General features: G+C 36.2%; 2 protein-coding genes across 12 annotated transcripts in view; both read left to right on the top strand.

Moving 5' to 3' along the window:
• The window catches only part of LOC106093003 (fasciclin-3), a 649,496-nt gene that overhangs the window by 422,274 nt on the left and 200,667 nt on the right, over positions 1 to 26,555 (top strand). The window lies entirely within an intron of this gene.
• LOC131995310 (uncharacterized) lies at positions 15,446 to 16,605 on the top strand. Its single transcript, XM_059363884.1, has 2 exons — positions 15,446 to 15,668; positions 15,735 to 16,605. The coding sequence occupies exons 1-2, from the start codon at positions 15,652 to 15,654 to the stop codon at positions 16,501 to 16,503; spliced, it is 786 nt and encodes a 261-aa protein (XP_059219867.1). The 5' UTR covers positions 15,446 to 15,651; the 3' UTR covers positions 16,504 to 16,605.

The raw sequence follows: 26,555 nt of genomic DNA, 5'->3' as shown, positions 1-26,555 counted from the left end.
ATATTAATTACTCCGTTCTGTTTGAAACACATCGAAATATTGATCTAAGAACCTACAAAGTATATGTATGTATTCTTATTCGCATTGACATTCTAAGTCGTTTTAGCCAATGCACGCAAACTTTCGAAGAAGTGAAGCTAGGAGCTTGGAACTGATCTTGGAAGAGGATTACACACATTACGAGGAATTTGAATGTGTTGTTTGCAAAGACAAAATGCCAAAAGTTGTTATTGTTATGTACAAATACCTGCAAATTTACCAATTTCCATACCTGTTGAAATATTGAATAGAACCACAGCCTTGAAAGGCCATATCGGATGAAAGATATATATGGGAGCTTAATCAAAATTTGAACAGATTTTAGAGTAATTTTGCGTACGTATTGGACGTTACATAAACTAACTTTTTTAAAGATCGGATCAAAATTGTGGCTTCTACATCCTTAAAGACTATATCGGATGAAAGACATATAAGGGAGCTATACCTACATTTGAACCTCAAAAATTTTGTAAAGACCGGACCAAAATTGTGGCTTCTACAGCCTTAAAAAGCCATATCAGATGAAAGATATATGTAGAAATTATATCTAAATCTATTCCGATTTTGACAAAATTTTGAACACATATCATACTAAAATTGCGGCTTCTACAGCCTTAAAATTCCATATCGGATGAAAGCTATATATGGGGGTTATATCTAAATCTGAACCGATTTTGTTGAAAGTCAATAGCGTTCGTCCTTGGCATGTGCAAAATGTTGTAATAGTCGGACAATAAATGCGACCTGTACCTTGATCACAAGAATACATGGACAGGCCGACGCACAGGGGGACATAGCAAAATCGAATCATGAAGTGATTCTAAGCCGATCAGTATATCGATGGGTCCAGCTCTTCTCCTTCTTAGTGTTGCAAACAAATGCACAAAATTATAATACCCTCTACCACAGTGGTGGTGTAGGGTATTAAAATGATATACGCCCCCATAAAATATTGGGGTGTTATTTGTTTTTATATTTGGGGATTCATTTCATTTATTGGCGAATTATTTCATTTGAATTTTTGGCGAGCTGTGTCATTGTGAAAAAAGAAACTTCCCAATTTTGGGGATTTATAAAATAATTAGTTTTAGGGAGTTATTTCATGTGGAGCTATTTCATGTGATGTTGACAAATGCGAACCATGGTGGGGAGTATTTAAATTTCGGCGGGCCGAACTTAGCACGCTTTTACTTGTTTTGCCTAATATACTCCGATACAAAGATAATATTTTGTCTGCGTTTGAGGTCAATATGTATTACTATACAAATGAAAATCATTATTATCATATATCATCAATCGATTCATATATTTCATTTTTAAGGTCGTCAAAGTCTATTTTTGTTAATTACCAGTTATTTTTTAGAATACACACACAATATGGGATATTCTTGAGTGATACAACATTTGAAGCGCCTGTTAGGATTAGGATAGCAAGCGCTATATTTTAAAACTCGTGTGTGCAACTCCGCGAATTTCTATTAGCTGCTGCAAAAGATTTCGTTCTGCACTTAAATTCTATCAAAACGAAAATAATATGGTGATAAGTTATAACCTTCATTGACTACATTCTCTCGTGTTTTGTTCAAAACCTGCCAAAAAGTATAGCTTTAAGTTCATCTGCAAACTAACAACAATAATAATTGTCTTTCTAAAAGAAAGTCCCCTTATATCTCTCGAACAGATGCGTTTTTGACATCGACGACATAATCCGAAAAGAGATAGCTTGCTGAACAACAAAAATACCTTCCAAGAGTCATTAAGAATTTAGTAATAAAATGTCAAAACATCGAACAGAAATAATTTTTATTTGGCCAGACTCAGCAAACTTTTGTAATTTTTGTGAATTATTTACAGTAGTGTTGTAACTACCCAAATCGGAATTGCTACTTCAGGTGCATTTTCTCGAGATAAGTGAAGTTTCTGTGTAATGTACTGTTGTGAAGTGTTTTAAGTAGTTTTAAGAATAGCTAATAGTTGCATTGCAACTAGCGAAGGTCTTACCGGTTCAATATCGCCACCAGAGTCAACGTTTCTTTTGTGCAGTAGGTGGTATCGAATGAACACTTGTAATTGGCGTGAGTAAAATATTTAATTTTGGTTCGACGCAGTCCGAGTTAAGAGCGTTAGCGACGAATGCGCATGCAACCCTGTGATATAGCGAAACGGTCGGTAGGACGGGGAAAATCCTATGGGGAGATCCAGATCGTGAAAAGACGACGCTTTTACTGAAAGGAAGTAAGAAGGAGGTCAGTATAGTTATTGGTATCATGACGGCACACAAAGGACTACGAGCAAAAAATGTGAAAATTTTGCCCATGAACATTCCACTAAGGAACATGGACAAACTTCTTGCATACCAATGAGTGCAATCCGATTCAAGTTTAAGATCAATGATAACGGGCCTCCTTTTTATAGCCGAGTCCGAACAGCGTGCCGCAGTGCGACACCACTTTGGAGAGAAGTTTTACATGGCAAAGTACCTCACAAATTTTGTCAGCATTAGGAGAGGAAAACCACCGTTGAAAAAATGTTTTTTGGTGGTCTCGCCAGGATTCGAACCCAGGCGTTCAGCGTCAAAGGCGGTCATACTAACCTCTGCGCTACGGTGGCCTCCTACGACTATGAGCTCACTTGTGCAAAATCGGTGCGGCATGTGGGGAAGATGATGAGACGTTGGAGGATTTCCTTTGTCGTTGCCCGACTTTGGCGTCTAACAGATACCGGCACTTAGGTGGGGACACTATACCAGACATGAACCAACTTAGGGGAGAGTCATGGAAAACAATTAAGGATTCTATAAATAGCACGGAATTCCAAGGTATCTTTTTTGTATTTAGAGCGCACAATAAGCCGATAACTGGCTAAGGTGTATGCCCATAGTGGCATGGAGCGGATTAATATCTGCATCCTCTTTTCAACCAAACCTAACCTAATAATGTGTATTCTTCAAGGTTTATAATAAGATATTTTTGATTCCAGTTTATCTATAAGTGCTTCTTTACAAATGGGTAATTCCAGTGTTACAGGCAATACTAAATAAAATACTATAAAATAAAGTAAAACAAGTAAAAGCGTACTAAGTTCTTATATCTTATATACCCTCCACCATGGATCGCATTTGTCGAGCTCTTGCCACGGTATCCCTTTTTTGGCAAACAAGGATAAAAGAAAATAATTGCTATGTTATTGGAACAATATCAAGTAATGGTTCATTTCGGACCATAATTGAACTGAATATTGGAGACCATAGTAGAAGTCATTGTGTAAAATTTCAGCCAAATCTAGTAAGAATTGCGCACTTTAGGGGCTAAAGAAGTAAAATAGGGAGATCGGTTTATAGGGGAGCTGTATTAGGCTATAAATCGATTCATCCCATATTCGACAAGTATGTTAAAGGTCATTAGAGAAGCCGTTGTATAAAATTTCAGCCAAATCGGGTAATACTTGCGCCCTTGGTATACATGGCAGCTACAATATATCAGGTTATGGACCGATTTGAACTATTCTTAGCACAGTTGTTGAAAGTTATGACAAAACACCTCATGCAAAATTTCAGCCAAATCGGATAGGAATTGCGCACTCTAGAGGCTCAAGAAGTCAAGACCCAAAATCGGTTTATATGACAGCTATATCAGATTATTGACCGATTTGAACCATGCTTGGCACAGTTGTTGGACATCATAGCGAAACACGTCGTGCAAAATTTCATCCCAATCGCATAAGAATTGCGCACTCTAGTGGCTCAAGAAGTCAAGACCCAAGCTATATCAGATTATGGACCGATTTAAACCATACTCAGCACAGTTGTGGAAGTCATAATAAAACACCTCATGCAAAATTTCATCCAAATCGGATAAGAATTGAGCCCTCTAGTGGCTCAAGAATTCAAGATCCCAGATCGGTTTATATGGCAGCTATATCAAAACATGGGCCGATATGGCCCATTTACAATCCCAACCGACCTACACTAATAGAAAGTATTTGTGCAAAATTTCAAGCGTCTAGCTTTACTGCTTTAAAAGTTAGCGTTCTTTCGATAGACAGACAGACGGACGGACATGGCTAGTTCGACTTAAAATGTCATGATGATCAAGAATATGTATACTTTATGGGGTCTTAGACGAATATTTCGAGGAGTTACAAACAGTATGACGAAATTAGTATACCCCCATCCTATGGTGGAGGGTATAAAAACCAAATAGAATAAAATGGAAGAGTAAAGTACTAATCCATGCAAATAAACACTCGCTCTTAATGCAGCGCAACTTTTTGCTATAGTTACAAAAATTTTTCCTGTTCAGCAGTAATACGTGTTCAATATTTAAGCAGATTTTTTAGATGAAACAGAAGATTTTGTTGAAATAGCGGGCGGAGACAAAAGCATTGATGGATTCTACCATTTTTGCCAGTGTTTGGTTCAACAGTATTGCTTATATAAAAACTGAGAATTTTTTGCAAGTTTGGGACATATAATTTTAAATACTAGTATTGCTGGTAGAAAAAATTTTTTTGATATGAAATGCTGCCATCCAATATAAATTTTTTAAGAAAATCTTATTCTAAATATTTCACGTAATTGGATAATTTTTCGTGGAATTGCCCATATACCAAATTCCTTTAATGTTGAATATAAGTAAAACATGAAATGAGCTGCAAAGTCGGAACAAGATGATAGAGAGCGAGAAAGTTTATCCACCTTTCGAAACGTATGCCAGTGGCTGCTATGTCTATGTCCAGCCATCTGTTGATCAGGCGAATGCTTTTTAGTAACTTTTCAATAATCAAATCTTTCTCCCTAACATAATTCTCATGGTAATTAGCTCGACTCACTCACTTGTGACCAAAAAATAGCTATAATAATCGAAGACATAACGGGTCATAACAGGCAAACATATACCATGTAAAGTATATTTCATAATATTATGCAAATGATAAAAGTTTAAATAAAACCGTAATCAAAGGGCCACCCTAATATTTCCGTGCTTGTGTGTGTACCAGATGGCATAACAAACTTTTACTTTCCATGATCATATTAACGAGGAAAGCAAGACTCGCCACCTACCTAGCATTCAATTGTTTGTTGGAAAATTGCTTTTTTACTTACTCATTGCGAATCGTCTTAAAGTATTATGGAGAAGCAGAATGCATCATTGGCCTTGCCTGTATTTGTGAGCAATGATGGCTGCCTGTGTGTGTCAGTTAGTGGAATTAAGCCAAAGTAGCTTAGGAAGGTCGCAAAGACCATCAGTATATAAATACGAATATTGCCCTATGAGTTCGAGAGCTGCATAACTTTCACCCATTGTTCCATGCACCGAAATAAGGATCACCAGAATGAGTTTATTCCATTGTTAAGTAAAACAATGGATAAATAAACCCATACGCACGAATGTTGACATGGACAGATAATAAAGGATGTACAGCAGCGACCAAAAATATGGAAATGTGAGCATCGGTAGACAAAAGCCTCCTTTAAACCAAGTGAATTTTGTACTGTTATATATCCTTCGTAATAGGATAGGAGTATAGTAACATCCTGAATATGTATGTACCATCAAAAAAAATTATATATATAAGACCTTATAGAATATACCTGGCATTCTATAGAAAAAAAATATATATATAAATAGAAAAACTTTAAGCAACATCGTGATTTTAGGTCCGTGTAATGTCATACCATACCGTGCCATACTGTCAGAAGCCAAACTTCTTAAGAATTAATTTACGAATTGCTTTAACTTTTACGCAAATTGATGGATTTAAAATGCCCAAAGAGTTTATTCAAAATAATTTCCTAGGTTTTACAACTATGTATCACAAAAATTAAAAAAAAAAACACTTGTTTTTCTTATTTTCAAGTTTTTTACTTTTATGCCCTGTTCGATTTTACTTTATTTCATCACCTTTCCACCTTACAAAGAAAATTTTGGGACAGCCATATTTGTATGAGATACAAATTTAAATTCAGATCAGTCCAACTCTCTCAATATTCGTCCGATTTAGTATATTTACTTAGAGTTTGATGTATTTATTTTATTTATGTCCACTTCTAGCTTATTTATCAATCGAACTTCCCGAAATTTTGCATAATCTGTTTTCCCCCAACTGCCACAAAATCTCTAGATTTGTAAGATACAGTTAGAGTTTTTCACCCGTATATGATAAAATATTGAGTTTTTTATCTGATATTGCTAAAATTTTGCATACTGAGTTTAAGACCTCGTAAATACTCTAAAAAACTCGGGAAATTAAAAAAAAAACTGTTTATGATGAAAGGTTTACATATAATATTTTTGACAGCCGAACAAACCAATTTTTTTTTTGATTTACATCATTGGTTTAGAGCTCGAACTATCGATATTCGTTTCATTCGATTGTTTTGTTATTTTTCTTCTTAACTATCGATAGTATCGGAATTTTTTTAAATATATTAAAAAATTTTCATATTTTTGAAAAAAAAGTAAAAATGCATAAAATCCTCGGGACCAGGCTTTGAATATCTGCTACATACCTGTACAACAGTACACTAGGCATTCATCTTTACTCGCGACACCCGTATGTACACTTGAGAGTTTGGTTGACCCATCTTTGATTAAGGTTATATAAAATGCGCCTCACAAATTATTATTCTGAGAACTTTAATCCCTTTCTGCTATTTATACCCTACAACACTACTGTGGTACAGGGATAAGGATTTGTGAGATAGTTTGTAACACCCAAGAAGAAGAGAGATAGATCCATTGATAAGGGTACCGATCGACGCAGAATCACTTTCTGATTCGATTTAGTTAGGTCCATCTGTCTGTCTCTCCGTCTGTCCATGTTAATTTGTCTACAAACTACAGGTTGCAATTTTCATCCGACCGACATGTTTCTCGGCCTACAGACGAAGACCATTGAAATTGGAAAAAATCGGTTTAAATTTGGATATAGCTCCCATATATATGTTCGTCCGATTTGCAGTAAAACTGCAGTTAAATGGTCATTTGTTAACCGATTTTCTCGAAATATATATGTTCGTGCGATTTGCAGCAATAATGCAATAAATGGCCATTTGTTATTCGATTCTCTCGAAATTTGGCAGGATTTTCTAATGACTTTAGATATTACTGGTGAATTTTATGCAAATCGGTTCAGATTTAGATATAGCTCTCATATATATATATACCGCCCGATTTTCACTCCTAGAGCCACTGCAAGCGCATTTATTGACTAATCTTCCCAAAGTTTTGTACAACGCATTCCTCAACGACTTCCACAATGTCTATAATGTTTGCTCGAAATCCGTTCTGATTTAGACATAGCTCTCATATATATTTTCGTCTAATTTGAAGTAATATTGCAATCAGATGGTTATTTGTTAATCGATTCTCTCGAAATATGGTAGGATGGATATTCTTTTGCTTCTCGACATTATAGATGAATTTTTTCAATCGGTTCAGATTTAGATAAAGCTGTCATATATGTATATCGCACGATTTTCACTTCTAGAGCCACGGCAAGAGCATATGTTGACCAATCTTGCCAAAATTTTGCAGAACGCTTTTCTCGACGAGTACCATATTATCAAATTGTGGGTAATTAGCTATAATTTTATCATTTGTATACCTTAGTTATTACAGTTTGAACATATTTGCTCGAAATGTGAAACGGATTGTTTGATAACCCATATGAAAACATCCGACGAGGTCCCTTAAAATTGGCTTAGAATTAGACATAGCTCCCACTTTGTACCTATTGGGTAGATGTAACCAAACCAATTTTATCAAAATTGGCTCAGTTTTAGATGTAGCTCTGATCAGGGACGTAGCCAGCCAAAATTTCAATAAAATGTTTGTGCCTGCAATGCATTTTGCGACACAACATTTTGCTCAAACATTTTAAAAATTTTTTGTTATGGTTTTCTGTCCCAAATAATAACAAAACCAAAAATGAAAAATCTCACAAAAAAAAAAATACAAAATTAAATTTTTTCTATGTAAAGATATAACTTGAAGGCAAAATTTCGATGAAATATTGTTTAAAGACAAAATGTTGCTCAGGCCCAAGCATCCTCGAATTTATTTTACCGATGGTATCGGTAGTGTTAAGAACTGTCAATATTGACTCAAAAATAAAATCGATAGTTTGCCAGCTCTCAGGATTGGTTTCAAAAAATCAGGATGCTAATCGAAATTCAAATAACTCATACGTTGAAACATCAATTTAATTTTTGGACTTGAAATTTAACAGATTTTTTTGCAAATATTTCTTATTGCTGTGTTAATTTCTCTTTCGAGATGACTTTAAAGATCGAAAATTGATTACAATGGAAAATTGAAAGCCACAGGAGATACACCACACCAACCATGGTTATACGCGTTTCGACCCCTTAATAAAAAGAGGGTCATCATGAGAAATCTTTAGGTGTGCGGAGTTCAAAGGTCGTATATTGGTAGGTTGTATTTATGGCGAAGAAATTGCGAAAAAAACTCTATGAAATGCATACAACATACTAATTTCGTCATTCCGTTTGAAACACTCGAAATATGCGTCTAAGACCTCGTCCGAGTAAAGCTAGACGATTGAAAATTTGCACAAATATATCTTATTAATGTAGGTCAGTTGGGATTGGTAATGGGATAAATCGATCCATGTTTTTATGTAGCTGCCATATAAACCGATATTGGGTCTTGACTTCTCATCCGATTTTGCACGAAATGTTATGTCTCATCCGTGTTTGTTATGACTTCCAACAACTGTCCAAAGTATAATTTAAATCGGTTGATAACCTGAGGTTCTTGGACCAATAGAGGGCGCAATTTTCATTCGATTTGAATAAAATTTTGCTTAAAGTTCTTTGTTGTTACTTCCAACAACTGCGCCAAGTATGGTTAAAATTGGTCCATAGCCTGATATAGCTGCCATATAAACCAATTTGGAATCTTGACCTCTTAAGCCTCTAGATGCCGCAATTCTTATCCGATTTTGCTGAAATTTTGAACAATGGCTTCTCCTATGACCTTCAACATACATGTCTAACATGGTCTTACTCGATCTATATCCTTATCCGATTATGCTTCTTGAGCCCCTACAAGGCGCAATTCTTATCCGATTGGACTGAAATATTACCCAATGACTACTACTATGTTCTTCAACATTCAATTCACTTATGCTCCGAATCGAACTTTTACTTGATATATCTCCAATAACATAACAATTCTAATACTTTATTCCCTGTTTGCCTAAAAAGAGATACCGCGCAAAAAACTCGACAAATGCGATCCATAGTGGAGGGTACATAAGATTCGGCCCGGCCGAGCTTAGCATAGTCTTACTTGTTCAACTCTCAAATCATCCGCTGTGACACTTTAGTCAATATTGTCGTTATTTTCATCTTAAGAAATTTTTATTTACGGTCGTTGAACAAGCTTAAAGTTTTTCTTTGATTGGCTAATTTGGTCAAGGCGATATTTTTTCGTTTATGTCGTATCCACAAATTTAAAAACTTTTCCGTTTTTTTTTTAAACAAACACGATAAAATTTTCTATATTTCCGAGAGAACCCCAAACGCATTGTCGTATCCACAAATTTAAAAACTTTTCCGTTTTTTTTTAAACAAACACGCATGTCGTATCCACAAATTTAAAAACTTTTCCGTTTTTTTTTTTAAACAAACACGATAAAATTTTCTATATTTCCGAGAGAACTCCAAACGCATTAAAAGCCTTCTTATCACGGTCCTATGAATTTGGGTTTTCACATACCTTTATTTCTTGTTGATCTCATTGTTCTGACTTGAATCCCAAAAGTGGAATTCCCCGATATACACAAAACAAATACTAATAAAAGATAATTAATCACGAATACGGAAATGCCAATTTCGGTCGATAGGCGTGTCTTTTATGGCCCCAAAACCTTAGATCGAGTAATCGGTCTATATGGCAGCTACATGCAAATCTTGATCGTTCTGAGCCAAATTGCAGAAGTATGTCGAGGGGCTTAACTAAACTCACTGTCCCAAATTTCGGCGACATAGGACAATAATTGCGCCTTTTATGGGCCCAAAGCTTTAAATCGAGAGATCGGTCTATATGGCAGCAATGTTCAAATCTGGACCAATCTGAGCCAAATTGAAGGATGAAGTCGGATTTCCAAGCACAACTCACTGTCCTAAATTTCGCCAAAATCGGACCATAAATGCGCCTCTTATGGGCCCAGAACCTTAAATCGAAAGATCTGTCTATATGGCAGCTATATTTAAATCTGCACCGATCTGTGCCATAATTAAAAAGTATGTCAAGGAGCTTAACTTAACTCACTGTCCCAAATTTCGGCGACATCGGGCAATAAATGCGCCTTTTATGGGCCTAAGACTTTAAACCGGATGATCGGTCTATATGGCAGCTATATCCAAATCTGAATCGAACAGCGCTAACTTAAAGAAAGATGTCGATAAGCCTAAGACAACTCACTGTCCTAAATTTCAGCATATTCGGATAATAAATGTGGCTTTTATAGGCCTTCGAACCTAAACCTGATGATCGGTCTATCTGGCAGCTATATCCAAATCTGGACCGATCTAAACCAAATTAACGAAGAATGTCGAAGGGCCTAACACAACTCACTGTCCCAAATTTCAGCAAAATCGGATAATAAATGTGGCTTTTATGGGCCTAAGACCCTAAATCTGAGGATCGGTATATATGGCAGCTATATCCAAATCTGGCAAAATCTGGGCTAAAATGATGAATAATGTCGAAGGGCCTAACGCAACTCCATGTCCCAAATCTCAGCAAAATCGGCCGATCAGTCTATATGGGGGCTATATCAAGATATAGTCCGATATAGCCCATCTTCGACCTTAACCTGCTAATGAATTAAAAAAGAATCTGTGCAAAATTTCAGCTCAATATCTCTATTTTTAAAGACTGTAGCGTGCTTTCAACAGACAGACGGACGGACATGTCTATATCGTCTTAGATTTTTATGCCGATCAAGAATCTATATACTTTATAGGGTCGGAAATGGATATTTCGATGTGTTGCAAACGGAATGACGAAATGAATATACCCCCATCCTACGGTGGTGGGTATAAAAATGTGCCATTTGAGAACGCATAGAGATAGTTATTTGAAATTTTAAATAAATAGAGCAGAGGTATCATCGAGGTCATGTCAAGGCCCTTTTGGTCCAGACGCCCCTTGGCAGGGCCCTAAAGTTGATCACTTCGGAGTTTGGAAAACTTGCTCGTGATGATTTTAAAAATTCTTTTTGTTCAACTACAAATTTCAATTCAACTACAAATTTTTAACTTTTAAAATTTTTGGTTGAGATTGACTTCGTGTTTTGCGATTTACGAAGACACTTGTAGTTCGATTTTCATTTCGATGCATGGTTTGGATTGGTGATAAAATTTACAAAGTCTTTGCTGCAGTATGCATCAACATCCGTTAATAAAGCTAAAAGTTATAAAGTTTGAAAATAATTAATAATAAAACAAGTAAAAAGGTGCTAAGTTCGGCCGGGCCGAATCTTATATACCCTCCACCATGGAGCGCATTTGTCGAGTTCTTTTCCCGGCATCTCTTCTAAGGCAAAAAATGATATAAGAAAAGATTTGCTCTGCTATTAGAGCGATATCAAGATATGATCCGGTTTAGACCACAATTAAATTATATGTTGGAGACCTGTGTAAAATGTCAGTCAATTCGAATAAGAATTGCGCCCTTTAGGGGCTCAAAAAGTAAAATAGCGAGAGATCGATTTATATGGGAGCTGTATCGGGCTATAGACCGATTCAGACCATAAAAAACACGTATGTTGATGGTCATGAGAGGATCCGTCGTACAAAATATCAGGCAAATCGGATAAAAATTGCGCTCTCTAGAGGCTCAAGAAATCAAGACCCAAGATCGGTTTATATGGCAGCTACATCAGGATAGGGACCGATTTGAACCATACTTGGCACAGTTGTTGGATATCATAACAAAACGTGGTGAAAAATTTCATTCTAATCGGATAAGAATTGCGCACTCTAGAGGCTCAAGAAGTCAAGACCCAAGATCGGTTTATATGGCAGCTATATCAAAACATGGACCGATATGGCCCATTTACAATACCAACCGACCTACACTAATAAGAAGTATTTGTGCAAAATTTCAAGCGGCTAGCTTTACTCCTTCGGAAGTTAGCGTGCTTTCGACAGACAGACGGACGGACGGACATGGCTAGATGGACATAAGATGTCTCGACGATCAAAAATATATATACTTTATGGGGTCTTAGACGAATATTTCGAGTAGTTACAAACAGAATGACGAAATTAGTATACCCCCCATCCTATGGTGGAGGGTATAAAAATGTGAAAATAGTGTATTTTTATACCTTCCACCATAGGATGAGGGGCATACTAATTTCGTCATTCTGTTTGTAACTACTCGAAATATTCGTCTGAGACCCCATAAAGTATATATATTCTTCATCCTCGTGATATTTTATGTCAATCTAGCCATGTCCGTCCGTCTGTCCGTCCGTCCGTCTGTCGAAAGCACGCTAACTTTCGAAGGAGTAAAGCTAGCCGCTTGAAATTTTGCACAAATACTTCTTATTAGTGTAGGTCGGTTGATATTGTAAATGGGCCATATCGGTCCATGTTTTGATATAGCTGCCATATAAACCGATCTTGGGTATTGACTTCTTGAGCCTCTAGAGAGCGCAGTTCTTATCCGATTGGAATGACGTTTTTAACGACGTGTTTTGTTATGATATCCAACAACTGTGCCAAGTATGATTCAAATCGGTTCATAACCTGATATAACAGCCATATAAACCCATCTTGGGTCTTGACTTCTTGAGCCTCTAGAGGACGCAATTCTTATCCGATTGGAATGAATTTTTGCACGTAGTATTTTGTTATTATATCCAACATTTGTGCCAAGTATGGTTTAAATCGGTCCATAAACTGATATAGCTGCCATATAAACAGATCTGGGATCTTGACTTCTTGAGCCTCTAGAGGTCGCAATTATTATCCGATTTGCCTGAAATTCTGTACGACGGATTCTCCATGACCATCAACATACGTGTTTATTATGGTCTGAATCGGTCTATGGCCCGATACAGCTCCCGTATACATCGATCTCTCCATTTTACTTCTTGAGCCCCCAAAGGGCGCAATTCTTATACGAATTGGCTGACATTTTACACAGGTCTCCAACAAATAATTTAATTGTGGTCCAAGCCAGACCATATATTGATATCGCTCTAATAGCAGAGCAAATCTTTTCTTATATCCTTTTTTGCTCGAAAAATGCGAGCCATGGTGGAGGGTATATAAGATTCGGCCCGGCCGAACTCGTTGGGAGGAGAAAAGTACCTGGGTGTTATTCTAGACAGGAAATTGAAATATACAGCATTTTTAGAGAGGACAAGAAAGGCAACTCTTTTCCTATACAACTGTAAGAGAGTCATTGGCAAAATTTTGGGATGTCAGAGCTATAATGATTAATGTTGTTTTGGTCTGGTGGACCGCGCTTCAAAAGACCACTTACTGTTCAATACTCAACCGGGTCCAAAGTACGAGGTTTGCCTTTTATATTTCAGGAAAAGAGAACACGAAAACAATTATAAACAAACTTTAAGCATCGAAAATCGCTTTATAGCTTCTCAAAATATTCCCCATTAAGATTTATACACTTTTGCATACGTTTGTACCAATTGTCGAAGCACTTTTGCCACTCTGATTAAGGTATATCCAAAACATGAATTCTGAACATATCAACCGCTTCTTCAGGTGTCGATAAACGTTGAACTTTCATTTTAAATTTTAAGTACGGGAATAAAAAGAAGTCATTAGGAGTCAAGTCAGTACACTTGTACCCTTCAATTAAATATTTGTAGTTGTTGCTTAGTCCTTACCTCTCTCTCTCTCTCTCTCTTTCTCCCCAAAAAGCCCCAAACAGAAAAATCAGTCGGATTGGCAGATGACGAACTTGACGCCACTGTAAGGACACAATGAAGTGCTGAACATGATTTTTTTAGCCATGCTCTACATGAGCAAATCCACTGAAACAACCCTTCACGACCTAGTCGGCTACATAGAGGGTTCTCTCGCTGTCAAGGAATATGCAATGGTAACATTTCTTGACATTAAAGGTGCTTTCAATAATGTAAACCCGACGTCAATCATGAAGGAGTTGGAGTTTCTAGGCATCAACTCTACTGTTAGAAAGTTTATTAATAACTTACTTACTAAAAGATGTATTACGGCAAGCTTGTGATCTGTGGATCTAAAAAGATGGGTCAGCAGGGGAACACCTCAAGGAGGTGTACTGTCTCCTCTACTTTGGAATATACCCATTAGCAATATATTGGGTTGCCCAAAAAGTAATTGCGGATTTTTCATATAGTCGGCGTTGACAAATTTTTTCACAGCTTGTGACTCTGTAATTGCATTCTTTCTTCTGTCAGTTATCAGCTGTTACTTTTAGCTTGCTTTAGAAAAAAAGTGTAAAAAAAGTATATTTGATTAAAATTCATTCTAAGCTTTATTAAAAATGCATTTACTTTCTTTTAAAAAATCCGCAATTACTTTTTGGGCAACCCAATAATATTGTATCTGGAAGAAAAAGGCATAAACGTGGTGTATGCTGATGACGTGGCAATACCGAAGTAGTTCTTTTCAACAAGAGATACAAGTTGCCTACAGTGGAAACTGTCTCCTTGGCAGGTAAGAAGGTCCCATTACAGAAAGAGCAAAATACCTGGGTGTTTTGTTAGATAGGAAATTGAGCTTCAAATCCAACCTTTTGGAAAGGACAAGAATGGCGACTCTTGCCCCATACACCTGCAAGAGAGCCATTGGCAAAAGTTAGGGGTTTAGACCGCGTATCATGCATTGGGTATTAAAAGTCCACATACTGCTCAGTACTTAACCGAATCCAAAGGATGTCTTTTTTGTGCATCACAGCCACACTGAAGACTACACCATCTGATGCACTGAGTCTAATGCTACACCCAATGCCCCTGGAGATTATGGCAAGTCAAATTGCTGCGACCACTGCTGTGAGCCTGAGGGAACTTTCTCTTTGATCATGTGTCGGCTAAGGACACTTTGTTATCCTTGATACCATGTTCGATGATCCAGGCAGTGGGGATTACACCCTTCCTGAGCATCTTTTTGATAATAAAAAGTACTGTACCACTGTTTCTGATGGAACTATGATATCCCTGGTAATGGAAGTTACATAGACTTCTACACAGACGGTTCCAAACTAGACGACAAGGCTTTGGGGTGTACTCTGAAGAACTTGGAGTGGTCATATCGAGAAGGTTACCCGACCACTGCAGTGTGTATCAGGCTGAGATTCTTGCAGTTAAAAAAGTGGTGGAAAGGCTAAGATATTCACCTCTATTATGTATGTCGTAGTCACAACGAATTCCTGTCGTTTATTGTGAATGGTATTACATATGTCGTTTTTCGCCTGAAATGCGACTATGTTTAAAATCTATTACATTTTTTGGTATTATGTATGCCGTTTTTTAACGAGAAATTCGACAGAAACAGTCGTAGAGAATTTTTCAAGTGACAAGATTAAAAATTACAAAAACTGAATAAAAATAATTAGAAAAATGAATAACAGCAAAACGTAAGTCTTAGTATCAAACATTTGTGCATTGTTTACCTAAAATTATTCAATTATACATATTTAAAGGATAAAGAAAACGACACCAAAACAATTTGAAGCTCTTGTGGATTTTATGTGTCAAAACCCAAATATAGCTAAAGGATACCATAAAAACACAGACAAGTTGTCCATTAAAGAGCAGTGGAATAATTTGCAAAGGAAGCTGAATAGTTTAGGCCCTCCCACACGTGAGGCTGAAGGTTGGATGAAGGTATGGGCAGATATGAAGAGCAGCGTTAAGAAGAAAATCGTGCACAATAAGATGGAAAGCCGTGCAACTGGTGGAGGCATTTTCAACCAGAAGTTGTTGACACCTTTGGAGGAGGCAGTAGCAGGACTACTGCAAATCAATTCTATTGTAAGTCCAGAATGCCCATCCATCGGTGTTCAAAGCTCGCCGGTAAACCTGATTCAAGAAATTTTGGAGGACGAAGTTGATGGACACGTCAGCGAGGACAATGTAGAAGTGGATATCCAACCCAATACTTCCACTCGAAAAAGGAAGCAACGAACTGTGGACAAAAATGTACTTCTGGATCAACAGCTTAAAATTCAGACAAGTTTATATGAAGAAGTAAAAAAGAGTTTGTCGGAAATCGAGAGGTATAGTCGCAAAAATTATAAAGTTCAAGAAGAACGATTGAAAATGGAAAAGGAAAAACTTAGGCTATACAAAGAACAAATTAGAAATAAAGAAAACTATAGGACCAACATGTTGAAATTGAGAACGGAAGAAATAACCCTCAAACAACAAAAAATTGAGATAGAAAAAGCCAGAATTCAAGAATTCTTATGATTTGTGTGTTTTTATGCATAGTGCCATTTTTTATTTTGCTGTTAAGTTCCTAATTGCCATGGGTATAGGATACCTTTTGTGTTATTTTTTATATTTTGTGTTCAATAAAACTAATTTTTTTATACATTCATTGTGTTCATGATATTTAATCTTATACTTGTTGCTGTCATGTCGCCATTATTTTCATTATAATCTTCATCTGAATTTTGATTTTCTAAAGGGATTTCAAATTCACTATGATCGAGTTTATAGTGGATGCATATATTATGTAAAGCTGCACAAACTGCGGTAATCTTCGCGGCCATTTCTGGAGAATAATGCAACTGTCTCGCACCAAGCAGGCAGCGGAATCTATTTTTTGCAACACCAATTGTTCTTTCCACAATATTTCTTGCTTTTGAATGTACTGTGTTAAATCTTCTTCTGCTGCCCTAAAGGGGGTGATTAAATATGGTTCTAGTGGATATCCTGCATCACCTGTAGATATATAGATAAATAAGTTTGTTTTTATCCTTGTCATTCCATCATACCTAAAAGCCATGTGTTTCTTTCTCCGTTATTATATCGTTCTGCAAGATATGCTTTAAGACTAACTAACATTCCATACCAACGAATCGTGTGCTGAACCTGGATGGCTTGGTGAAATATAACGTATTCTTAGTTTATGATCACAGACCTGTAATTTTGCATTATAAAATTCTGTGAATAGCATATTAATCAGTTACTCACCACCATCACATTTAAGCTATAAAATCCCTTTCTATTATAGTATTTCCAACGTTCTGATAGAGTTGGAGCCAAAATCTTTGGCCATAGAAATGTTCCTTTATTTCCATCTTTTCCCTTTCGCTCATTTTGAATGTAATCCATTTGGAGCAAAGTTCGCTATACATCGCATCTATGCACTCGTGAAAGACACAACTCATTGTGGGTTGTGCCAGGCCCACGTTGAAATCGTTTCCTGCTCCTTTTTGGTAGCTACCTTCCGCGAGTATTCTTAGTGTTGCTGCCAGCCGCAAAGTTTTAGGCACACATGTTGATCTGGAGGGATCACGAAGTTTTTGTGAAATTGTCCTTAGAACGTACCGAAAAGACGCTTTGTTCAGTCTAAAATTGCTTACAAATCTGCAAAAAAATATTGATAATTTGGGAGAAACGTAAAAGGAAACATACTTACTTTGAACTTGGAAGGGAAAATATGTTTGACTGAATTCTTATCTGCCTGCGATAACAAATAAGATTATAAGCATTGGTTTCGTCTTCTTCGTCAGAAGATGAAAAATTTGCAACACTTAGCATTTTTATTTTACTTTTTTACTTTTTATTACGAAACGTTTAAAAAGCCGGCAATTGTAACTCAAATATTTTCAATCAGCTGATGTTTTTATCACTGGGTAGTTCAGAATTTATTAAAATATGTAGGATACGTCTATTACAAAAACACTCACGTCATTTTTTTTACATAATACCAACGAAATGTAAATTCGAGTTCGACTACGACTGCTCTCGAAATTCGACTACGACATACATAATAAGGGTGATTGATAATTTGGGAGAAACGTGAAAGGAAACATACTTACTTTGAACTTGGAAGGGAAAATATGTTTGACTGAATTCTTATCTGCCTGCGATAACAAATAAGATTATAAGCATTGGTTTCGTCTTCTTCGTCAGAAGATGAAAAATTTGCAACACTTAGCATATTTATTTTACTTTTTTACTTTTTATTACGAAACGTTTAAAAAGCCGGCAATTGTAACTCAAATATTTTCAATCAGCTGATGTTTTTATCACTGGGTAGTTCAGAATTTATTAAAATATGTAGGATACGTCTATTACAAAAACACTCACGTCATTTTTTTTACATAATACCAACGAAATGTAAATTCGAGTTCGACTACGACTGCTCTCGAAATTCGACTACGACATACATAATAAGGGTGATAATGTCATAACGATAACTAGCATAAATATCTTCTTAAACAGCCATTAAATTCCTAGAGAACGTATTTCTGAATTCAAAAACCGCAATCGACTGTCGCAAATCTCTAATCGAGATGACTGAACGGTTCAATATTCACCTGTTCTGTTCAAACGGACGAGCTTACGAGACTAGGAACTACCTTAGACATTCTAGGGGAACTGGAATATGTGGGTATGCCTCTGTAAGCTAAGTCTTCAGGATCAGGCTCTAAGGGCAACGAATGAAAGATGGTCGCAAAGGGGGACTGTGAGCATTCCAAAATGATGTGGCCTAATCTAGACTGAAAGAGGTCTACTGTTTTGCTGTCACTGGCAAGAACAGACGTCTCAGTTATTGTGTCCGTCTTGACAGGTCACTGTCTGATTGAAAAACATGCTGGCAGACTGAAGGTTGCCAGTTATGACTTATGCTGAAGGTGTGAGGACGTCAAGGAAGAAGAGATTGTAGAACATCTGTTGTATGTGTCCCGCACTGGCTGGCAGAAGGAATTTCACTTTTGGTTCTCATTTCTTTGAGAACTTGTCTGATTTAGCGGATGTGAATACTGGCAAGTTGTTTGGCTTTTTATAGCGATATTGAATTTTTCCAATTTAAATTTTCCTTTCCTGAAAAATTAAAATTTTTTCCTAGTTTTGGAATGAGTGTCAGAAGAATGAATGGTGTGTAAAACAACATATAAGATGTGTAAAAACAACAAAAAGGAAAAAGTGAAATTTTCTGATACAGATTGAAACAATTTTACGAAAAAAACGAATTAAGATATCTTAAAAAACCAAATATAAATTCTGCCCGAATGTTTCTTACAAAAATCCCCACACTATCCATTTTGGACAAAGATGATTTCAAAATTAACATTTTTTACTTCATTTACTGTGAAAGCTACAAATATTGTTTGGTGCAAAAACAATTTTGCATGTGTTTAGGGGACACATAAAGTAAAAAAAAAAACCTAAGCTCGAATAGGGGATCAGCGCTCTGCATTTTGAGAACACGAGTGGTTTTCGCTTTTTTTTGAAAAAAAAAGTTACCTATATTGAAGTACATATTGCACCCGTTCAAATGTCTGGTTCAAACTTCACTTGGAATCATCTACAATATGTCCTCTTTCCTAAAGTAGAGGGAAAGGTTATGGTATCTAAGCAAATTTTTTCAATAATCTACTAATCAATATAACAAAATTTTTTTTACTAAAAAATGCAAAGAATCCATTTTTTTTTATTTTTGATCTGTATAGCATTCAATTGAAATATCGGATATTGGCACATACTACAGCAAATTTTTTCATCAATCCAAATTATGCATCAAAATAAAAATCGAACAACAAATGCCTTTGTAATTCGCAAAATACTAAGCCATTCCCAACCAAAATTCAAAAAAAAATTAAAGCCGAATATCATCAGCACTAGTTCAGATCTTGTATGCCCCAATTTTTATCTAAGGATTTTTAAGGACTATCCAGAAAGAATTAGAATTTTGAAAGTCCTACCATAAATGAAGATTTGGCAGCGCGAACAATATTTCAAAATGCCGAGGTGACATCCTTAGGGCCCTGTTAAGAGGTGCCCGGACCAACTAACTAGGGCCTCAAATTTTACACATGATCTCGATAACACCTCAGCTCTAACAATTTCAAATATTATTCGTATATCCCACTGTTTGACTTAAATCGAAACGACCTTAAGGGATACGACGTAAATCGAGGCATTACTGTATTTTTACTATATCTGCATATTTCTGCCTTATGTCATCAACAACGGTTCAGATTTGGGTTACCATCCACAAAATAATATTGCCCAAGTTACATTTACATTGTTTGAGAAGGGCATTGGATAGAGTATGGTATATGAATTCGACGTTGCCCGACTTCCCTAACTTGTTATGTTTATAAAAGTTCTATAACAGTAAAATTGTTTGACATTTTAATTGTTGCATTTTTGGCCAGAATTTTAAACTGCGTTGTCTTCTGTCTTACATTTTTTGAAATTGTCTTTGGGGAGGAGAGATCTAACTTGTATAAAGAGTTGGATTTTCACTCGCAATGAAATTTTGTTTCTTTTTACTTGACTGGCCATCTTTGAAAAATTTCCCTTTTGCGGATTTTCATTCGGTGGAATTTTAACAAAATGCGACTTTATTGTAAAACAAACAAATAATTAACCCTCCCCTCCTAGTTTTTAGAGGATAATAACACTATTTCAACATTTAATTCATTTGGTATGCCTTTCCTCACACACACACACACACACACACACTCACATAGTCATAAAGTTATGGTTTATCGAGTAGAGTTTAATACATAGGGAAGAGGCAATCTCCATTAAATAATCAGACACAAGTTGAGGATAACTTCATTACATTCGAGTATGAATATTTTCCATATTCCTTGTAGGCACTACATAAATAAACGATTATTCCTCGGCCCGGCTCCACACTCTATCTGCACCGGCTTAGCTATCTGGCAAGTGTTTCTTCTCTCTAGCATTGGGATTAGTTTGGAGCAATTAATGGCAACGAGGAAATTACAGACAAATGAATTTTCCCCAACAACAGACAGGCGGCGAAAAGCTTATTTATGTAAACGATATTTCAGTATAAGAAATTGAACAAATATCTGTTACTTATGTACGGACGTGTGTGTATGTGTTGCAAACATGTGTCCGTGTGTGCCTTCGTTCGCATGGGTATCTGAATGTAGGCAAATGCGAAAATGAAAGGGTCTTATTGAGAGGATTAACGTCTAAGATAGTTGGCCCAAATAGTCGTAAATACATTGAGTCGACTTGTAGATGCTACAACCAACGTCTCCTAGCAGACAATTATTTATGAAAGCATATGATAGAAATACAAATAACAAATCTAATGAGAACATAAAGCACTGAATGGAGAAACAATTAAGTACTTGGCGGCATGGGTAATATGCAGCTTTCAATGGACCTATTATCTTTCTAATCGAATAGGCAAAGAAACTAATTTATATCCAATTTCTTTTTGTTTTGGAAAAAGTTCATAATACGGATTAAAATAAACTGGATATTTTCGATTATACCATACATTAATGACTTGACCAAAGTAGGGGTAGAATGAGAAAGAACAACAGTTAGGTTTATCGAAGCAATCAAGTCTTAAATAACATGAATGAAAATCTTAATTTATTCTGAAAGGAAAATTTGTATAGTCGGGTGGTTTTTTAAATATTTTCTTTTTGGCAACACTGGTTTGAATAGCTTACGCGCGTTTCGTGTTTTGTTTCACTGTCAAACAGTCTGTCAGTTGGGTCTATATCGTAATTAAACCCTGAATCGTCTTACAAACGAACAACGCTTGCATATTATTGAATTTTATTATGAAAATGCGTGCTCTGTTAAGGAAGTTCATCGCGCGTTTCTTCCAAGAGCTTGACTTGCGTGACATGTGGTTTCAACAAGACGGTGCCACATGCCACACAGCACGCGTAACAATAAACTCATTGAGAGGCGAGTTCGGTGAACATTTTATTTACCGTTCGGAACCGGCCAATTGACCGCCTAGATCATGCGCATTTAGACTATTTTTTGTGGGGCTATGTTAAAACTCATGTCAACAGACAAGCCCACTTCATTGAAAGACAACATTGGCGCATTTTTCGTGAGATACCGGCCGAAATGTTGGAAAGAGTATGCCAAAATTGGACTAAGCGAATGGACCATTTGAGGCGCAGTCACGGTCTATTGTCACGGTCATTTGCATAAAATAATCTTCAATTATTAAATTATATTGACCGTACTATTGATTTAAATAATGATTTCATGCATTTTTCTGAATTTTATGTGTTTTTATACCCTCCACCATAAGATGGGGGGTATACTAATTTCGTCATTCTGATTGTAACTACTCGAAATATTCCTCTGAGACCTCATAAAGTATATATATTCTTGATCGTCGTGAAATTTTATGTCGATCTAGCCATGTCCGTCCGTCTGTCCGTCCGTCCGTCCGTCTGTCTGTCGTAAGCACGCTAACTTCCGAAGGAGTAAAGCTAGCCGCTTGAAATTTTGCACAAATACTTCTTATTAGTGTAGGTCGGTTGGTATTGTAAATGGGCTATATTGGTCCATGTTTTGATATAGCTGCCATATAAACCGATCTTGGGTCTTGACTTCTTAAGCCTCTAGGGTGCGCAATTCTTATCCGATTGGGATGAAATTTTGCACGACGTGTTTCGATATTATATGCAACAACTGAGCCAAGTATGGTTCAAATCGGTTCATAACCTGATATAGCTGCCATATAAACCGATCTGGGGTCTTGACTTCTTGAGCCTCTAGAGTGCGCAATTCTTATCCGATTGGAATGAAATTTTGCACGACGTATTTTGTTATGATATCCAACAACTGTGCCAAGTATGGTTCAAATCGGTCCATAACCTGATATAGCTGCCATATAAACCGATCTGGGGTCTTGACTTCTTGAGCGTCTAGAGTGCGCTATTCTTATCCGATTGGAATGAAATTTTGAACGACGTGTTTTGTTACGATATCCAACAACTGTGTCAAATATGGTTCAAATCGGTGCATAACCTTATGTAGCTGTCATATAAACCGATCTTGGGTCTTGACTTCTTGAGCCTCTAGAGGGCGCAATTCCTATCCGATTTGAATGAATTTTGACACGTAGTATTTTGTTATGATATCCAACAACTGTGCAAAGTATGGTTCAAATCGGTTCATAACCTGATATAGCTGTCATATAAACAGATCTGGGGACTTGACTTCTTGAGCTTCTAGAGGGAGAAATTCCTATCCGATTTGGCTGAAATTTCGCAAGACGTTTTTTATTGTTACTTTCAACCACTATGTCAAATAAAATACAAGTCGGTTCATAACCTGATATAGCTGTCATATAAACCGATCTTGGATCTTGACTTCTTGAGCCTCTAGAGGTCGCAATTATTATCCGATTTGCCTGAAATTTTGTACGACGGATTCTTTCATGACCATCAACATACGTGTTTATTATGGTCTGAATCGGTCCATAGCCCGATACAGCTCCCATATAAATCGATCTCTATATTTTGCTTTTTGAGCTCACAAAGAGCGCAATTCTTATTCGAATTGGCTGACATTTTACACAGGTCTCCTACATGTAATAATATAATAATAGCAGAGCAAAACTTTTCTTATATCCTGTTTTGCTTAAGAAGAGATGCCGGGAAAAGAACTCGGCAAATGCGATCCATGGTGGAGGGTATATAAGATTCGGCCCGGCCGAACTTAGCACGCTTTTACTTGTTTGTTTTGAAAAACTTTCCTATAGCTCTTTAACAATTATTGTATTTTCTAACAATATTGTAATAAAGGGTTTCAAAAGTTAAAGCGGAAGTTTGATCAGTGGTTGTCTTACCATGACACACGCCAAAAGCCTGCACTATGATCGATTTTCAAGTGAGGTGTAAATTGTTATAATGTCAATTATTAATACCTTTTGAAGAAAAAAGTATACTCAAATCACATTATTATGCAATGTTTGCTCTGGTGGTATATTCTAGTCAAATCGTAACTTCCTGGGTCCAAACTGGGTTAAAGCAGTTTTTCTATCAGCAGTAAAGTGCTAATTTCCCATTTACGCCTTATTAAATTTTTGTACCTGATTTGACTTGTTATTTCCGCTTTTATAGTTCTAATTAATAGCGGGAATTTTTATCAGACGTTTTTGATTTAAGAAATATTTGGAAATCCAAACGCATGCCGACCAGGTAACAGCAGTCTTTTTCGTGACAATGCCCAAGTTCCGAACCCGGACTTGGGGCATTTCTGTTATCCTATAAGGCAAATCTTCGAGTGCAATTAAGGGAATTACTGTCCCTATTGGGCAAAGTCTTAAGAACAGTGGCACCAAGCCTCTCCATAAACATGATCGCGATGTACGTTTTATAACTCTACGTCCTCGTTGGGTGTGTGTTCGTTTGCCAGCGAATGTAAATTTATTTATTTAATCTTATAGTTATAATGCAGGCTTATAAGAACAGTCATATATCCTTCTTAAGAAATCATACAACAATTTTTAAAGTGATAAACAATTTCGAATACCATTATTGAAAAGAATTAAAATAAACTTTAGAATTTTGTGAACTATTGTAGAAATCGGAATTATAAAATAAAATCATTTTTGACTCGGGCAAAAAACTTAAGAAAAAATAAAATTTGGGATTCGGATCTGGAAACTCGGAGCAGCAGTGAGAGCCGCATTGGAAAAAGATTAGCTGGCAGACAGGGTGTCGAGCTTTTTTAGTGTTATATTTATATCATAGAGGCGTTTTCGCAATGAATTGGATATAAGTACAACCAATCAACGTTCGACCCTTGAAGCCTTCACACCTAAAAGTGTATGCTGTATGCACCTCTGGCGAAATTTTTGTTATCATAAAAAATGCATTGGCATTTCCTAAACGAAATTTTCGTTACCGGTACCGTTACCGAAAATTTCGCTTGCAGGTACGAGTTCAAATGAAATTTACTTTGCGTAACAGGGTGACATGACATTGGTAAATCTTTTATTGCAACTAAGAATAAAAATGTATATATTAATAGCTGCATGCAATATGAAATAAAGTTATTTGCAAATAAAAACTGCTAATTACAGCATATATGTACTTTATTAGCCAAACATTATTTAAATTCGGCCAAAATTATAAATCGATGTTTGTCGCCATCTTGTATTTTACACAACTATGTTACAGTGACAACATAACATAGCATACTCAGCTTTACAGTGTCACAAAGCCAACTAATTTTTAACTCAAGTACTTGTTAAAGCATTTTTAAACATTGTTTTTAACATACGATGTATATGTATGTAGTATGTATATGTGTGCTGAAGCACGAACAAAGTTTAACTAAAATTGGAAATTAAACATAATCCTGACATTAGTTCATTAGACGGACAGTGGACGGAGGACATGAACAAATGAAACTCATTTGTATGACAAACAAATTGTCATTCTGTGATAATTTGCCAGACCTATTAAATGTGTATAATTTTGCTTGAAAACAGCTACGCAAGAAAGCAGAAACAGCACTGTGGCCCAGGAAAAAACAGCAGATTATTTGGTAATGAATTTGTAGACATTCCGAAGAGAATAGCCTATTTCATTTTGTGTGGATTTGGTGATGGGCGTCAGGACTGTGCAAGAAAAAGTTAATGAATATAAAATAACCATCTAACGCTCTACACCAACGACTTTGTGCCCAATGGTAACAGTCTGATATAAAGGGAAGCAAGTTTCTGCTCATATAAGGATTGACAAAAACCATTAGTTCTGTTTGGAATTCATTATGCGGCAGCATTCATCTTCTTTGGTTGCGAATTCAATTCCATTCGTGTCCAGACGAGTCATTGTATGTATATGCGTGCCCTAAGCCTATTACATCAAGGAAATTCTGTTGATGAAGAAATTTAGTCGATGATATTAGTATTTTGGTTTTTACACTCAACGAAATTTTTTATTCAAAACAGAAAATTTTTTTGCTAAATCAACAGTTTTTGTTTGCTGAAAAAGTGGAAGCAGACATGACTGCTGTTTAAGGAAATATTTTGCAATGCCTTTTTTATCGAACAAAATCTACTGTTTTAAAAACAAAAATTTGCTAAAATGTTGTTCAATATCATTGTTCTGCTAATGCCCACGCTGTAATGGCTACTGCCTTTGTACCTGATTTCTACTTATATCGATATTAAATGAAAAACCCATATGGAATATAAGCAGCCACTGAGACATATATCTCCATCTGCCTACTGGTCTCTTTCAAGAACTTCCTTAAATTTGGCTGTGAAAATTTTTTTTGGTCTTCCTATAAGGGACACAAATCTCCATTTTCCAACTGGTCAATATCTCATTTAATGAACTTCATTAAATCAGCTTGGGCCAAAAATGTTTTCTTGTTTTACCTACGTTTTGTCTCTTCTTACTCTCTGTTTCTGCAAAGAACCCATTTACTTCTGGTATTTTGCCTTTTAACACAACAGCAATCAATCTCTCATGTTCAATAAAGTACAACAACAGCAGAACAAAAGTATATTAAACAGGGAAATG

This window comes from Stomoxys calcitrans, chromosome 2 (assembly GCF_963082655.1).
Source record: "Stomoxys calcitrans chromosome 2, idStoCalc2.1, whole genome shotgun sequence".
Taxonomy (NCBI): domain Eukaryota; kingdom Metazoa; phylum Arthropoda; class Insecta; order Diptera; family Muscidae; genus Stomoxys; species Stomoxys calcitrans.
The sequence above is the reverse complement of the archived record's forward strand: the minus strand, read 5'-3'. Positions and strand labels throughout refer to the sequence as shown.